Consider the following 18,686-nt stretch of genomic DNA (forward strand, 5'->3'; position numbering starts at 1 on the left):
TAACCTTTAAAGCTTTATTCCAATTAATATGTATTTGTCAAACAAAATGTTGCCTGAACATGAGGCTGTGCATCCAGTAAGCCAGCGGTGGAGAGGGACAGAATTGTGTAGAAGTAACAACCGTGACAAGACAGAAGACATGAGGGAGGAAATGAAAGCGAGCTTACTGGCTGAGAGGTTTTGTTGGTGAGTGAGGTCAAGGAACTGGTGGCAGCTCCAATTCCTCCAGAATCCCAGAGCTTCCATTGGTTATAGTCTGTCCATTCAACTCAGGTCATTGGCATATCTGTTAGCAACATGTCGGAAGATTGGCCAAGAAAGCACAATCTACTCATTTCTGCCATTCCTTCTGTACTGTGTGGAGGAAAGAAGGGTCTCGACCCAAAATGTCACCCGTTCCTTCTCTCCAGAGATGCTGCCTGACCCGCTGAGTTACTCCAGCATTCTGTGAAACGTCACCTATCCATGTTCTCCACAGATGCTGCCTGTCCCGCTGAGTTATTCCAGCACTCTGTGAAACGTCACCTATCCATGTTCTCCACAGATGCTGCCTGACCCGCTGAATTACTCCAGCATTTTGTGCCATTCCTTCTGTACAGCCTTGCTCACCGTATTATTGTCCATTCACAATCCTAAAGCAATCTTTCTCAAGAGGCCAGCCATTAACCTGTTCAGTGCCACCCTTGAGAATACTCGGGTCATGGCCAATGGTGAAATCAAAACTTGGCAGTGAACAGGTTAAAGTCTCCCTGCAGTCCATGAATAATCTCCCCTGTTGTGGACTCTACACATCCATTAATCCCCTTCCACAGACCATGAGCACACTTTCCCATCCACTTAATCTTCTCTCAAACATCACATCTACTGAGAGAAGATGGTGCACTTTTGTATTTTATCATATTGATCTCTCCAGATGGGAAAACAAAGTGTTAGAAAACCTCGACACGTCAGGCAGCGTCTACATGAAGAAAAACCAAGTTAAAGTTTCACGCAATGAGCTTTGGCCAAGTGGACCGTCTTTAAGGAATGGATGATAATGATGCCCATTCCTCTCACGGCCAAAGAGTTTGCTGATTGTTAACAGCAGTAAATCACATCTAAATGGCATCTTTAATGTTGTGAAACATCTCAGTCAAGGCAGACAAATGGACACCTGGGAGATGAAGCAACAATGGAAGGTTGAGGCCTGGCAGAACTCACATCAATAAGGTTCCTCTGTTGCTCAGTGCTCCCAGCAACTACTGATGTGCAGGTGGGCCTTGATGTACAGGTCCAAGGATTTCTCAAGGGGCTCCACATATAGATTTTACTTTAGACTTTAGGAATTCAGCATGGAAACAGGCCATTCAGAGTAACTATGGAGTGACTCCAGCATTCAGTGTAAACCAGCATCTGCAGTTCCTCCGTACACATAGTGTATTTGGGTACACAGTGGACAGGCTGGACGTGGTGGCTTGGATGGGCTTAGAGTCATTGAGTCATGCAGCGTGGAAACTGGCCCAGTGTGCCCGACCTACATTAGTCCCACCAGCCTACATTTGGCCCAGATCCTTCTAAACATATCCTGTCCAAATGTTTTTTAAATGTTGGGACTTCATTCTAACGAGCCTGAAGTCCCACACCACCAGGTTCAGGAACAGCAACTTTCCAGCAACCATCAGGCTCTTGAACCAACCTGCACAACCCTAACGCTGCCTCACAATGGGTGCTGCCATGCACCCACCTTTCACTGCCTTACAGAAGTGATGTGTAATTGATGTCCAGCTAGTGTTTGTGTGTGCTGTCAGAGTGCATGTGTGTGTGATACTGGTGCTGGAAAGATTTTAATTCTACCTGTACATCACCGTACTTGTGCACAAAACTATACGACATTGCCTTGAACTATTATGCCAAGGACTCAGCCACTGAATCTTACAAATCCAGCTGTGGATTTGAACAAAGAGCTTTCCTCAGTCTCATATCCCAGCCCACATAAACCTCAACATCCAATACTTAGTTTAGTTTAGAGATACAGTGCGGAAACAGGCCCTTCGGCCCACCAAGCCCGTGCCGAACAATGACACTAACGCTATCCTACACACACTAGGGACAATTTACAATTGTAACAAAGCCAATTAACCTACAGACCTGCACGTCTTTGGAGTGTGGGAGGAAACCGGAGCACCTGGAGAAAACCCACACAGGTCACGGGGAGAACGTACAAACTCCGTACAGACAGCACCCATAGTCGGGATAGAACCCGGGTCTCTGGCGCTGTGAGGCAGCAACTCTACCGCTGCACCACTGTGCAGTCCCAGAACGTTTAGAGATTGGTGTTGTGGAAGCCGGTGGCTGGGCTCATTATCCCTGCTCTTTAGCAGCTCAGAGAAGCGGGCAATGTCCTCTACACCATTCTTCGCTGGATGATAAATTGCCAGTTTCATCCGCTTGCAGGTTGTGGAAACCTGGCTGATCCATTTATCCCAGAGTCCGTCGCTGGCTGAGATTTATTATGGACGTCACATAGACAACTCATCAATCCCCAGAGTCAAAAATAATAATCTACTTGAGTGAATTATCACTTACTGCTCCTCTGCACATTTCTGGAGTGTTTTTAATCCTGACCTAAAAATTCACTGGCACATGATAAATTGGATATCACCTCCATCAGAGTGCATGAGCACCAGTCTCTCAGCACCTTCCTACATCAGGACCTTCCTTGCCCCATCTCCATGTGGGACTTGGACATCCCAGGGGGAAACTGCCCCTGTAACTCACGTCAACTACACGCTGGCTTTCCTCGTTCTACCCATCCGTGTCTGGCCCGTGTCACATGTGACGGAGAGGTCCCCGATTCACTGCTCTCAGGGGGCTGGTCATCATTGTCTACATTAGCCTGGGTCAGCAGACGTGACCCCGGAAAAGGGGCAGGCGGCTGGCCCGGGCAGAGCCCTCTTCCGCCTGGCGCCGTGACTCGCGGACGGCCAGCTTGGCCAGGCCCAGGAGTAACCCAACCCAACCAGGACATCTTTGGCCCACCCCCGACCCTCTCCCCTACGCACAGGGTGTCCAGAGATGAGGGCGGTGGGTGAGACGTGCAGCCAGAAGGCAAGGAGCAGCCCCTTTAGATATTGGAACAGGGGGTGCAACCTCACACACTCCATGTACATGTGGTACACACTCACACACTCCATGTACACGTGGAACACAGACTCACACACTCCATGTACATGTGGTCCACAGACTCACACACTCCATGTACATGTGGTACACAGACTCACACACTCCATGTACACGTGGTACACAGACTCACACACTCCATGTACATGTGGTACACACACTCCATGTGCACGTGGTACACAGACTCACACACTCCATGTACATATGGTACACACACTCCATGTACACGTGGTACACACTCACACACTCCATGTACACAGACTCACACACTCCATGTACACGTGGCACACAGAATCACACACTCTGTGTACATGTGAAACACGGACTCACACACTCCGTGTACACGTGGCCAGCGGCCGGCGAGTCCGTGAACCGCGACGTGAAGAAACTTTCACCGCAAATTGTCCACGTCGGTTACAGGACAAACACGGGGGCCACACATCTCACGCCACACGTCACACACGCACTCCGCACACCACACACGCACACGCACTCCACACACCACATTCACGCACACACACACACTACACACACCACACACACACGCACTCCACACACACGCACCCCACACACGTACACACACACACACCACATTCACGCACACGCACACACACGACACTCGCCACACACACCACATGCCACACGCACAATCACGCACACACACCTCACGCACACACACCACACATACACGCACACACATCACACATGCGTGGGGGCATTGTTGGGTCGGGGCATTGTTGAGGTGGAGCCTTGCATGGGCTGCTTTGGACAGCACAGTTTTATTTAAAGGTCTCAGCATGAAATAGAGTCATCTCTCCAGGGAAAGAAACAATCATGCTGTCACACTGAAAGAGTTGTTCCTGGAACTTAACTCAGTAATTGCTTGAACGTGACTCATAAGGGAGTAATTCACTATACACTGTACTATTTAATGGTAAATTGAATGAGCTGGGTCAATTTCAAGGAGTATTCAAGTGAGGACCAGTACACTTTAGTTACTGTGTCCACATGTGCCAGCCAGATTTGGGCAACTCTCTGATTTTGTCTCAATAGCTGAAATTCGAGTCAAGTTATTTGAGTTCTTGTCATGCGCACATGTTTGGTGAGGTGTAGGTTCGTTGGATATCTTGCTTGCTGTGTCACAGGTACATAGACAGACAAACACGCAAGAGCATAAATTATACATACATTACATGGAAAATTCTGCAAGACAATGAAAATAAAGAATGCTGTGCAAAAGAGACAAGACGTTGGCACTTGGTGCTGGACCAGTAATGAAACTATCTCTGCTCCACCATCAGTGATATTGTCCCAGTCCCACAGTGGTCGGTCATCCAATGGGAAATTTCAATCTTTGTCAGATTATACATTTATTCAATCGCATCCTATTTGATGTTGATTTCTGGTTCCTTCACACATATCGTAAGTGGCCATGGTACTTCAGCGGCATTTTTCCATGTGCACCTAACCACTTTAGCCATAGAAACATAACAACATGGAAACCAGTCCTTTGCCCCATCCCATCCCTGCCGACCAAGATGGCCATCAAAGCTTGTACCATGTGCTGCAATTGACCCATATCCATTTCAACCTCTCCTGTCCATGTACTTGTCCAAATGACTTTCAATATGCACATAGTTCACGGAGACAGTGGTATGGTTCACGTATGATTCACAGAGACTGTGGTATGGTTCACGTATGATTCACGGAGACAGTGGTATGGTTAACATGCATGGGATTCAGGGTGACATATTTGTATGGATTCTGAACCGGCTTATTCATGGAAGGCGGAGGGTTGTGGAGAAAGGATATGTGGCTGGTGGTCTGTGACTAGTGGAGTCCTGTTTTGGTCTCCTTGGCCAAGTTGTACCTCCCAACCACCCGGTTAGCCAGTGCCACATCCAGTGACCCTTTGTGGAGATCCTACTTTCCAGCCAACCCAGGTACTTGTGTGGAAGCACTTGAACATAATGTTTATAAATGTGGATGTATAACACAGGCATTGGCTGATCACAAAGACTCTCCACCTCACATTGATTTGGATAAACTCAGCGGGGAATCAGAGTAGAAGTTCCATTTCAATTCCGTTGCAAACCTTGAACATGAAACAGCAGGACATCTCTGGAGGAAAGGGACAGGTGACATTTTGGGTCGAGACACTTATTCGGGTGTCAGAGATGCTGTCTGTCCCGCTGAGTTACTCCAGCTTTTTGTCTCTGTATTCGGTGTAAACCAGCATCTGCAGTTCCTTCCCACACATTGAGCCATGCAACACAGGTACAAGCCCTTCAGCCAGCGTGGACGGTCATACACGAGGTCAAGTGACTGGTGAATCAGCTTCCAACTCTTGCAATGACCACCTCATCCCACGCACCCCCCTGTCCTGTGTTCACCTTGTCCCTGCCCCCCCCTGCCCTGTGTTCATCTTGTCCCTGCCCCCCCTGTCCTGTGTTCTCCTTGTCCCTGCCCCCCCTGCCCTGTGTTCACCTTGTCCCTGCCCCCCCTGCCCTGTGTTCACCTTGTCCCTGCCCCCCCTGCCCTGTGTTCATCTTGTCCCTGCCCCCCCTGCCCTGTGTTCACCTTGTCCCCTGTCCCCCTGTCCTGTGTTCGTGTGCACCGTGCCACATGTGATTCTCAGCTTCCCCTTGTGTGCAAGCTCATCACAGCTGCACTGTGTGTGACCTGATAATTATGGTGTCATTCCCTCGAACCTTCTTAATTAAAAAATAATAATAAATTACTTGGAAGTTTTAACTTTGATTTTCTAATTAATGCTGTTCTGGATAATGAGCAGCTTGGAAGCCGCGATGAGGCCATTGTAAGTGTTGGTTAGTTTAGATTTAGAGATACAGCGCAGAAACAGGCCCTTCGGCCCACTGAGTCCACGCCACCCAGCGATCCCCGCACATTAACACTATCCTACACACACTAGGGATAATTTTTACATTTACCCAGACAATTAACCTACATACCTGTACGTCTTTGGAGTGTGGGAGGAAACCGAAAATCTCGGAGAAAACCCACACAGGTCACGGGGAGAACGTACAAACTCCGTACAGACAGCACCCGTGGTCGGGATGGAACCCGGGTCTCCGGCGCTGCATTCGCTGTAAGGCAGCAACTCTACCGCTGCGCCACCGTGCCGCCCTTGTGGAATGTGTTCACGGAAAGAGTTCCTGACCCGCCACAATCTGAAGAAGGGTCCTGGCCCAGGCACCAGCATTTTGTCTGTCTTCGGTTTAAACCAGCATCTGCAGTTCCTTCCTACACATGTCTATGGTGTTGTCATTATGTTGAATGAAACGTGTTGCTGGGTGTAACACAACGACTGACTGTCACCCCGGGTTCCTCCCACACTCCAGAGACGTAGAGGTTTGTAGTGAACTGACTGACACCACAACAGTTGGCACAGTGGCGCAGCAGTAGAGTTGCTGCCTTACAGCACTTGCAGCGCCAGAGACCTGGGTTCGATCCCGACTACGGGCGCTGTCTGTACGGAGTTTGTACGTTCTCCTCGTGACCTGCGTGCATTTTCTCTGTGATCTTCAGTTTCTTCCCACACTCCAAAGACGTGCAGGTATGTAGGTTAGTTGGCTTGTTGGAATTGTAAATTGTCCCTTGTGTGTGTAGAATAGTGTTAATGTGCAGGGATCGCTGGTCGGTGCGGTCTCGGTGGGGAAGGGCCTGTTTCCTCGCTGTATCTCTAAACTAAACTCTACAGTTCCAACCAGAGTGGTTGTTGGGAGAAGGGCAGGAGGGGATTTCCAACTGACAACAATCTGTTTCTCTTTGCCTGACCAAAGCACACTGAGCAGTTGTAATTTGGGCTGGGGCGGGAGACCAGGTGGGTCATAAGGAATAGGAGTAGAATTAGGCCATTCGGCCCATCAAGTCTACTCCGCCATTCAATCTTGGCTGATCCATCTCTGTCTCCTAACCCCATTCTCCTGCCTTCTCCCCATAATCCCTGACACCCGCACTAATCATGAATCTATCTATCTCTGCCTTAAATATATCCACTGACTTGTGGTCTCCACAGCCGTCTGTGGCAAAGAATTCCACAGATTCACCGCCCGCTGACTAAAGAAATTCCTCCTCATCTCCTTCCTAAAAGAACGTCCTTTAATTCTGATGCTGTGCCCTCTGGTCCTAGACTCTCCCACTAGTGGAAACATCCTCTCCACCTCCACTTTATCCTGGTCTTTCACTATTCTGTACGTTTCAATGAGGTCCCCTCATTCTTCTAAACTGAGTAGACTTCAGCCTTTCCAGTCATGCCCGGCTGTACGGATGTCAGGGGTTATGGGGAGAAAGCAGGAGAATGGGGTTAGGAGGTAGAGATCGATCAGCCATGATTGAATGGTAGACTTGATGGGCCGAATGGCCTAATTCTGTTCCTATCACTTATGATCTTATGAAATGCCAAGGCTCACTAAGGAGTGGCGACGGTAAACGGGCGATCGGTCGGCCTGCCTGGATGTAAATAAACAGGATAACAACACAAAGGTGGAGTTGCTGCCTTACAGCACTTGCACCGCCGGTCCTGGGTTCCATTCCGACTCCGGGCGCTGTCTGTACGGAGTTTGTACGTTCTCCCCGTGACCTGCGTGGGTTTTCTCCGAGATCTTTAGTTTCCTCCCACACTCCAAAGAGAGGTTTGTAGGTTAATTGGCTTGGTGTATGTGTAAAATTGTCCAAAGTATGTGTAGGATAGTGTAAGTCTGCGGCGATCGCTGGTCGGTGCGGACTCGGTGGGCCGAAGGGCCTGTTTCTGCGTTGTATCTCTGAACTAAACTAAACTGAACGAGCGAGGTTCTCTGATGCCCCTGGCTCACACTACAATGTCCGGGAACACACATTCTTAAATCTGTCAGAGGGTGGTGAAGGTGTGGAATTCTCTGCCTCAGAAGGCAGTGGAGGCCAGTTCGTTGGATGCTTTCAAGAGAGAGCTGGATAGAGCTCTTAAGGATAGCGGAGTGAGGGGGTATGGGGAGAAGGCAGGAACGGGGTACTGATTGATAGTGATCAGCCATGATCGCATTGAATGGCGGTGCTGGCTCGAAGGGCTGAATGGCCTACTCCTGCACCTATTGTCTATTGTCTATTGTCGGCCCAGCTAAACCGCTCAATATTCTTGCACTCGGCCAGGCCACTCGAAACCTTTCAATTGTGTTACACTTCTGTTAAATCTTTCATTTTCCCTACAGTAATGTACAGCTCAAAGTGAAGGGAGGCATTGCTAGTACTTGGTAAATACACTCTTGGTATATGGTGCACTACACGCTACCTGTAGTCCATCTGTGACATGCTACACGCTACCCACAGCCACTAATCTGTGACATGCTACACGCTACCTGTAGTCCATCTGTGACATGCTACACGCTACCTGTAGTCCATCTGTGACATGCTACACGCTACCTGTAGTCCATCTGTGACATGCTACACGCTACCTGTAGTCCATCTGTGACATGCTACATGCTACCTGTAGTCATTAATCCATGACATGCTACACGCTTCCACTAATCCAATCCAAGCCTCCGTGTTTGTGAATAGAACGCGTGTTACCAATCCGCGCCGCAAGATGAAGCTGTCAGTCAAACAGACTCCGCTCATTAATTTATTTATTATTAGGCCTTTCATTAGTTTTCTCCGTTTACTGAGTGTAATCGTGCACTGTCTGTGATTCCTGTCCTTGTACAGAGTGATGTGGAGTTAGCTAGGGTTCCCACCTCCTGCTTTTGAAACGTTTCACATAGTTTGGAGAAGCCTGGGGTAATTTGTGATCACACTCGTTCACGGCTGTGGCTGTGGTCTGACAGGCTGCCATGAATTATTAACGGCTCCTGTGTACACTTGTGAACACAACAACCCGACACACCAGCTCCCGCTCCGAGTCAGCACCTTGCACACTCACGCCACGCCTTGTCACCACCATGAACCTCACGGTTATCAGTTAAACTATTTGGCTAATCTTTGAATGAGATCAGGTGTGGCAAGCTGGGAGATGAAACGAGTTTCACCAGTTCCTGCTTAGCCATATTATTGCTGCTTGCATCTTGTAAAACTGTGTTTCCCCGTCCACAGTGAGCTGTCTGAGACCAGCTGTGTGGACGAGGCATTAATGACAAGGCTGAAGCTTCCACAAACGCCACAGTCTGACAACATAGAAAGCAGCATTTTTTTAAAGTTATATTTTATTCATGGTGACGTGTTACCCAGTACAGAGAGCAAACCTAAACCCCAACTTGAGATGCACTACATATATTAATGACAGGAAAGACTTGGTACAGACACTCTTGCTCAGCGCTGGACGTTATGTGTTCTTCCCCAGTGCCTCTGGCCCACGCTGGCGTTGCTGCAGGTGACCAGGTGAGTGACACACACCTTGGACCCACCCGCTAGGGTTCACCGTTTATGCTGACCTGTTTGTGCAGGTGATTAGCACAAGGCGTCATCTGTCGTTAAGTAATTGGAGTTATGTCTGTGTACAGGATGAGGGGCTGGTGACGAGGCTGCCGTGTTAGCTGGGTCTCTGAACGCCTCGTACACAACACTGTGACACAACGTACAGGCTCGGTGCTAATGCACAGTCCGAGCTCGGCAAACCCACGCCAATCCCCAACCACCTCCACTCAGTAGAGACGCATCAGAGCCGAGTGTTGCGAATAGTGGGGTGCCGGTCACCTGTCAGTGCCACAGGTGCTCCAGCACAGGTGAGCAACATGCCCATGGCTCTGTGTGCCACAGGTGGTCCATGCCAGGTGAGCAACATGCCCAGGGCTCTGTGTGTGCCACAGGTGGTCCAGACCAGGTGAGCAACATGCCCAGGGCTCTGTGTACTCTGTGGGAAGCCGAGTGCAGCTGTTCATGTCCAGGGCTGTTCATAAACTGCTGGGTATCTAGGGCAACGGAACATGTCCAGGGTTCTGTGCGCACAGGGCAGGTTGCCTGGGGCTGTGTGTGTGTGTACACTGTGGCTTGTCCAGGGCAACTGGACCACACTGTCAGGGCCCTGTCCATGGGCCGGCCCTGCCTCGGTGAATGTCCCTGACGTCGGTAAACCGGCCACCAACCTCCAACCACACATAGAAACATAGAAAATAGGTGCAGGAGTAGGCCATTCGGCCCTTCGAGCCTGCACCGCCATTCAATATGATCATGGCTGATCATCCAGCTCAGTAACCTGTACCTGCCTTCTCTCCATACCCCCTGATCCGTTTAGCAAAAAGGGCCACATCTAACTCCCTCTTAAATATAGCCAATGAACTGGCCTCAACTACCTTCTGTGGCAGACAATTCCACAGACTCACCACTCTCTGTGTGAAGAAATGTTTTCTCATCTCGGTCCTAAAAGACTTCCCCCTTATCCTTAAGCTGTGACCCGCGACCCACGGACACGAGTCTGAAGAAGGGTCTCAACCCGAAACGTCACCTATCCATGTTCTCCACAGATGCTGCCTGACCCGCTGAGTTACTCTAGCACTTTGTGTGTATGTTGGGGGTAAACCAGCATCTGCAGTTCCTTGCTACATGAGGCAGGGCCCAGTGTGTGGTTTCACCGCAGAGCTGATACACATCTGCCTCTCTTCCTTCATATTTACGAAGAAAGTAAAACTATTGCTACATATATCTCCAAGTATGCAAAATTAAAATCTTTTTTCCTGTTTATTATTAATTGGTCAAAGAACCGACATTCTTTACATGACGATTTCCCCCCTTTTGTTCTCCCCTCCCTTGCCTCCCAGTTTATTTAGATTTGTACATTTCTGCTTTTCTCTGCACAATTTATTCCAGTGTGAACCACTGTGGGCCGGACTGTCTCTGTGTTTCTCTGCACTATTTATTCCAGTGTGAACCACTGTGGGCCAGACTGTCTCTGTGTTTCTCTGCACTATTTATTCCAGTGTGAACCACTGTAAGCTGGACTGTCTCTGTGTTTCTCTACACTATTTATTCCAGTGTGAACCACTGTGGGCTGGGCTGTGTTACTCCGTGCCATCATCAATCATCGGCAGCCCTGGCTTTGCTCACTGTTATTTACCCTCAGGACATCCAGCAGTGTCATCTGGTCAGGGCAGGGCAAGGCCAGTCCACCCCTCCCCTCCCTTGTCAGGGCAAGGCCAGTCCAGTCCACCCCTCCCCTCCCCTCCCCTCCCCACCCCACCCCAACCATCCCCTCCCCTCCCCTCCCTTGTCAGGGCAAGGCCAGTCCACCCCTCCCCTCCCCTCCTCTCCCTTGTCAGGGCAGGGCAAGGCCAGTCCTCCCCTCCCCTCCCCTCCCTTGTCACGGCAAGGCCAGTCCTCCCCTCCCCTCCCCTCCCCTCGTCGTTGTTAAAGGCTCTGCCCCTCTCTCTCTCACACAGTGAGCGGGCCATTTTGCTGCTTTATAAGATCATAAGGCCACAAGTGATAGGAGCAGAATTAGGCCATTCGGCCCATCAAGTCTACTCCGCCATTCAATCATGGCTGATCTATCTCTCCCTCCTAACCCCATTCTCCTGCCTTCTCCCCATAACCCCTGACACCTGCACTAATCAAGAATCTGTCTATCTCTGCCTCAAAAATATCCACTGACTTGTGGCCTTCACAGTCCTCAGTGGCAAAGAATCCCACAGATTCACCACCCTCTGACTAAAGAAATTCCTCCTCATCTCTTTGCTAAAGGAACGTCCTGGTCAGCTGTACCTTCCCCAGAAAAACACGAATGTGTTACTGAGTCAGGGGGTGTGGGGAGAAGGCAGGAATGGGGTACTGATTGAGAATGATCAGCCATGATCACATTGAATGGCGGTGCTGGCTCGAAGGGCTGAATGGCCTCCTCCTGCACCTATTGTCTACTGAATTCACGAGTGATCTCATTTGCTGTTCCTCCGGTGTTTCTGTGGCCAAAATGGCCAACCATGTAAACCTCACAACAGTAATGACCGGGTTCGTTAAAGTTCTTCTTCCTTCAGGCATGGGAGAAGCTTTATTAATTGAGGTTGAAGATTGGTCTTGAAATTATATAAATGAAAACAAAAAGTATTGGGAAGTTGCAGCAGAACAGGTGGTGGTTGTGAAAGAGAAGCAAATGTAATGTTCAGATCAGAGACCCTTCTTCAAACCATTCTAACCCGAGATATTAACTTTGGTTCATTGGCGCTGCTGCCTGACTTGCTGAGTGTTTCCAGCATTTTCTGGTTTTAGATTTTAGTTTTCAGATTTCCATTAACCATTGAAATAACAGGGCGGCGCGGTGGCGCAGCGGGTAGAGCTGCTGCCTCACGGCGCCAGAGACCCGGGTTCCATCCCGACTACGGGTGCTGTCTGTACGGAGTTTGTACGTTCTCCCTGTGACCGTGTGGGTTTTCTCCGGGCGCTCCGTTTTCCTCCCACACTCCAAAGATGTGCGGGTTTGTAGGTTAATTGACTTGGTGTTAATGTAAATTGTCCCCAGTGTGTGTAGGATAGTGTTAGTGTGCGGGGATCGCTGGTCGGCGCAGATTCTGTGGGCTGAAGGGCCTGTTTCCACGTTGTGTTTCTAAACTAAACTAAAAAATACTAAACAAAACTCAACCCCGCCCTCATCAACAGAAAATTGCACTTTGAGTTCTGAAGATCTAAAAACTGCATGTGTTGGAAATGTGAAACAAAATAGAATATGCTGGAAATGCTGAGAATGTCAGATGGCGTTTGTGGAACCGCTGAGAGAGTTCACAGCTCTCTTTGTCACATCTGCCCATCACATCGGACTCCTTTAGACGTCTCTGTGCATTCCGCTGCATTAATGGAAAAGCTGTCAGTGGAGTGCAAGCTCTTTTACAGAGCCGGAGGGAGTGGAGATTGGACGGGTGCATCCATTAGCCGTGGGCGATGGACTACTGTTACACCTGACATCCGAGCAGCTCCATTACTGGAGCGCGAGTATTTGTTTCAGCCCATGGTATGTTCAGCAGCAAGTGTCCTGTGGAGTTTGCGTACCATTTCTATCTGCTGAAGCCTTAAAGGGAATGTGAGCCAAGGTAGGGCGGTGGGGCACTGTGAGCCGATCCACAGCAAAGCTTCATCAATTAGCCTTCGTGATGCAGGAATGAGGGATGGTTTTATGCAGAGGCAGCTTTTTGTGGACACTGGGTAAACGAGGAGCGTGCCTTCACTCCACCACCTCTGCCCCTCCCCACCAAGGCAGCACTGAAAGGTGAGCAAACGGCAGAGTGGGCTGGTGCCACACTAGTATGTCGGTGCCACACCGTAGTGTGTAGGTGCCACACCGTAGTGTGTAGGTGCCACACCGTAGTGTGTAGGTGCCACACCGTAGTGTGTTGGTGCCACACTGTGTTTGTGTTGGTGTCGGTGCCACACTGTAATGTGTTGGTGCCACACTGTTTGTGCCACACTGTAGTGTGTTGGTGCCAAACTGTGTCGGTGCCGCACTGTGTTAGTGTTGGTGTCGGTGCCACACTGTAGTGTGTTGGTGCCACACTATAGTGTGTTGGTGCCACACTGTAGTGTGTCGGTGCCACATTGTAGTGTGTCGGTGCCGCACTGTGTTAGTGTTGGTGTCGGTGCCACACTGTAGTGTGTTGGTGCCACACTGTAGTGTGTTGGTGCCACACTGTAGTGTGTTAGTGCCGCACTGTGTTAGTGTTGGTGTTGGTGCCACACTGTAGTGTGTTGTTGCCACACTGTCGGTGCCGCACTGTGTTGGTGTCGGTGCCACACTGTAGTGTGTTGGTGCCACACTGTGTTGGTGCCACACTGTAGTGTGTTGGTGCCACACTGTAGTGTGTTGGTGCCACACTGTAGTGTGTTAGTGCCGCACTGTGTTAGTGTTGGTGTTGGTGCCACACTGTAGTGTGTTGTTGCCACACTGTCGGTGCCGCACTGTGTTGGTGTCGGTGCCACACTGTAGTGTGTTGGTGCCACACTGTAGTGTGTTGGTGCCACACTGTAGTGTGTTAGTGCCGCACTGTGTTAGTGTTGGTGCCACACTGTAGTGTGTTGTTGCCACACTGTCGGTGCCGCACTGTGTTAGTGTTGGTGTCGGTGCCACACTGTAGTGTGTTGTTGCCACACTGTCGGTGCCGCACTGTGTTGGTGTCGGTGCCACACTGTAGTGTGTTGGTGCCACACTGTGTTGGTGCCACACTGTGGTGTGTCGGTGCCACACTGATCCACAGCCAGGCATCAGCAGTTTAAGAAAGATAACGAGGCGACTGGAAACTAAAGGGAAGTGGAGATGAAGCAAGCACGATTGGCTCAACGCACAGAATCCCTTTGAAGTCTGAAGAAGGGTCTCGACCCGAAACGTCACCCATTCCTTCTCTCCGGAGATGCTGCCTGACCCGCTGAGTTACTCCAGCACTTTGTGACTATCTACGGTTTGAACCAGCATCTGCAGTTCCTTCCTCCACCTTTGATTGTGGTTTCCTGCAGCGAGCTAGCTTTCTGTTGTGGGTACAAGAACATCAGCAGCAGGAGAAACATTAGTGATGTCAGTGCCTTGGTTGGAAACATCTCAGTGGTTTGTTGAATATTAATGCATCGCTCCAGAAGAGAAGTGAGGACAGTGATGAATTTATTTCCCTATCATTTACTGCTTTGCCATTACATTTGAATGCAAATCACGAGTGATTCAACATGCATTTGCCTGTATTATTCCCCTGCTCTCCTGAAGGCAGCGGCCCATGCTGAGATAGCGTCTCACCAGCATGGTCCACCCACTGTGAATGGGCCAGTGTGGTCATTCATCATGTGTGAGCCAGGCAGCCAGCAGCCTGATGGAAGCCGTCACTCCCCAATCCAATCATTCCTCTTGATCCTTGCCTCCAGCACGGAGCAGGGATTAGTGCCACTGTGTCCCTGCCCATCTCCACCACCCTACCCACTAGAGGTACCCTGACCTCTGACCCAGGGGTGCAGCCTGCCCCAGTTCAGCACAGCCCCAGTCTGAATCCACCATGTAACATGACGTCCTAACCTCTACACTCTATTCCTGATGATGAAGACCATCATGATAAAATCTTCTCCACCACCATCGACCTGCAATACCACTTTCAGGACGTTATGTACCTGTACCTCGATTGCCCTGCTCGACACCTCTCTCACGGCCATGCAGTTCACTGCCAATACCCTGCCTTGGTTTGACTTCACAAAATGCAATGCCTCCCATTTATCTGAATTAACTACTTGTAGCGATTTTTCAGTCCCCTTGCCCAGCTGTTGGAGATTCTGCTCGTGGTTGGCATGGACAGGGTGGGTCAAACTGCATGTCCAGGACTCTCACGTTCGGTTGGCTAGCCTTTACATCAGCAGCAAAGTAGTCTTTCGTCACATCAGTCTGAAGAAGGGTCTCGACCCGAAACGTCACCCATTCCCTCTCTCCTAGATGTTGCCTGACCCGCTGAGTTACTCCAGCATCTCGTGATACCGTTGATTCGTTCTACCCTCTGTCAATTGTCTTTGTTGAACGAGCCTTCCATAGTTGTTTCAGAAATTGACAAAGGGAGCACTCAGTGTAAACTGCCTGCTGGCTTGTGTGGTGTCAGCAATCTGCTGTTGGTGAGACCAGGAATTGGCTGGGAGAGATTGGGACTGGTGTTGGTGAGACCAGGAACTCTTTGGAAGATTGGGACTGGTGTTGGTGACAGGAACTCTCTGGGAGAGACATTTGTATTGAAGTTGCACCTGCTGTAATTTTGTAGCAGCTTCTGAAATCTCTCGATGGCTCATTCCCAAAAGCAAACAGATGATATAATGTGCACAAGTCTGGGAATACTTAGGAAATCAAAACAGAGAAGCTGGGAATGCTTAGATGGTGGGTTTTGACCTGAAACGTTAGCTTTGTTTTACTTTCCAAAAATGCTGCCTGACCTGCTCAGTGTTTCCAATAGTTTTGTTTTTCTTTTAGGTTTGCAGCATGTACATTTTGATGATTTGTTTGGTCTAACCCAGCTGGGACATGTTGCACAGCTTCTGCTGGTGACAGCCAGACCCAATCCCTTAAAGAGGTTCTCATGTTGAAGTTGTTAGCACAGGAATGTTTCCAGGGAGGGATGATTTTCTCTCCCGTAGGAATTGGCTCATTAGTTTCGTTTAGTTTAGTTTAGAGATACAGCGCGGAAACAGGCCCTTCGGCCCACTGGTTCCGTGCCGCCCAGTGATCTCCGTACATTAACGCTATCCTATACCCACTAGGGACAATTTTTACACATACACCAAGCCAATTAACCTACAAACCTGTAGGTCTCTGGAGTGTGGGAGGAAACCAAAGATCTCGGAGAAAACCCACGCAGGTCACGGGGAGAACGTGCAAACTCCCTACAGAGAGCACCCGTAGTCAGGATCGAACCTGGGCCTCTGGCGCTGTGACACGTGTAAACTGGAGGACCAGCACCTGGTATTCCGTTTAGGTAGATTACCACCCAACGGTATGAACTGCTTCAATTCTGAACAACAGCAGAAGCTGGCACTACCCGCTGCACCACCGTGCCTGCCCTACCTCCCACATACAAGCATGATCTCACAGCTCAGTCCAGGGCACCTGGTAATGTTTACATATGGCACAGTGGGTACGTACACCGGCAGCTGCTGCTGCTTAGCATTGAAGCTATTTATTTGGATATTTTTACCAAATACTTGTAAAGTAATTTTGACTAAAACAACAGGAGTGGGTTAAGTCTCCCAGGGCTGTCAGCCAACCTTTACCAAGGAGGTGACCAGCATCATTCTGTGAGAATACACTCACGATTGTATTAATGGTGAAGTGAGAGCGTGATTGTACTTGGACATCTCAGGGGATCCCTGTCCCAGGACGTTGGCAGGCTGACCCACACTGGGCACCTTCGTTCTCCCTGTATCAGACTTGTTCACACAGCAGTTCACTAACTCACCACCTCTGGTCGTCAACTTACATTGGAGCACAATCCCCTCTCTTTGGCTTGGCCTCGCTCGGCTCATATTAAACGTGTTTCTGAACCTGACCTTACCCAAGTGCCTCTGCCTGAAACGACCAGGCCACTAACTGTAACTCAGCTACGTGCACTGGTACTGACCCCATGGTCTCTGTGTTCTTTCCTCCAGGCGTCTGTGAAGAAGGCCCCAGGTCCTTGCTCACCATGAAGTTGCTGACCTTCCTCATCCTCTCAGTTGTGTCGGACCTGTGTGCAGCCACCTTCCCTGACGACAGTGGTCCTCTCATCTCTGGCCCAGTGGACTGTGAGTACCCCAACACATCTATAGTCAATCCCACAGAGGCAAAAAGATGTGAAGCAATGGTTAAGGTGACGTTTCGGGTCGAGACCCTCCAACTGAAGAAGGGTCTCAACCCGATACGTCACCTATTCCTTTTCTCCAGAGATACTGCCTGTCCCGCTGAGTTACTCCAGCATTTTATATCTATCTTCGGTTTGAGCCAGCATCTGCAGTGCCTTCCTGCACATTAAGTAATGGCTCATCCAGCATCGGGCCGACTGGGTGATCTAACTCTCTCCCATAGAAGCCTTGACGAGAGCACTCAGTGTTACGGTCGTAGATGTGCTGACGGTCCTGACATGCATGAAGGTAGACAAATCTCCCAGGCCTGATCAGATATATCCGAGGACACTGCGGAACGCTAGAGAGGAATTTGCTGGAGTCATCGTCAAATACAGGCGAGGTGCCAGACTGGAGGGAGGCAAAAGTTGTGCCTCTATTCAAGAAGGGCTGCAGGAAAAGGCTAGGAAATACAGGCCAGTGAGCTCAGCATGAGACCAAAAAGGTCGATGAAGAGAGAGCTATAGACGTTGTACGCGTGGATTTTAGTTAAACTATTGACAATGTTCCACCTGGTAGGCTGCTCTGGAAGATTAGGATTCAATAAAATTGGATTAATGGAAGGAAGCAGAGGGTGATGGTGGAAGGTTACTTGTCAGACTGGAGGCCTGTGACTAGTGGTGTACCTCAGTGTTCGTTGCTGGACCCATTGCTGTTTGTCATCTATATCTATGATTTGGATGAGAACGTATATGGCATGGCGAGCAAGTTTGCAGATGACACAAAAGTGGGTGCTATTGTAAATAGTGAAGATGGTTGCCAACAATTGCAGCAGGATCTTGATGAGTTGGGCAGGTGGGCTGAGGAATGTTTGATGGAATTCAATAGAGAATTGAAAGATGTTGCATTTTGGGAGCACCAACATGGGCAGAAGTTACAGAGTGAACGGGCAGTGTTGGAGAACAGAGAGATTTTGGATCACAGGTACATAGTTGGTTGAAAGTGTCATCACAGGTAAATAAGGTGGTCAAAAAGAATTTTGGCACATTGGCCTACACCAGTCAGAGCATTGAGTATAGAAGTTGGGAGGTCATGTTGCAGTTGTACAAGATGTTGGTGAGGCTGCATTTAGAGTATTGTGTTCAGTTTTGAGCACCATGTTATAGGAAAGATGTCGTCAAGCTGGAAAGGGTACAGAGAAGATAGACACACAAAGTTGGAGTAACTCAGCGGGACAGGCAGCATCTCTGGAGAAAAGGATTGGGTGACGTTTCAGGTCAAGACCCTACTAAAGA

General features: G+C 49.5%; 1 protein-coding gene across 3 annotated transcripts in view; it reads left to right on the forward strand.

Moving 5' to 3' along the window:
• Nucleotides 1–18,686, forward strand: part of LOC144607243 (semaphorin-6B-like) — a 284,386-nt gene that overhangs the window by 63,299 nt on the left and 202,401 nt on the right. For all 3 annotated transcript variants that reach the window (XM_078423936.1, XM_078423937.1, XM_078423938.1), the window contains exon 2: nucleotides 17,221–17,355. In XM_078423936.1, coding sequence (XP_078280062.1) covers nucleotides 17,256–17,355 — 100 coding nt within the window. In that variant the 5' untranslated portion in view covers nucleotides 17,221–17,255. The remainder of the gene's footprint in view (nucleotides 1–17,220; nucleotides 17,356–18,686) is intronic.

The sequence above is a fragment of the Rhinoraja longicauda genome, chromosome 28 (genome assembly GCF_053455715.1).
Source record: "Rhinoraja longicauda isolate Sanriku21f chromosome 28, sRhiLon1.1, whole genome shotgun sequence".
NCBI classification, from domain to species: Eukaryota; Metazoa; Chordata; class Chondrichthyes; order Rajiformes; family Arhynchobatidae; genus Rhinoraja; species Rhinoraja longicauda.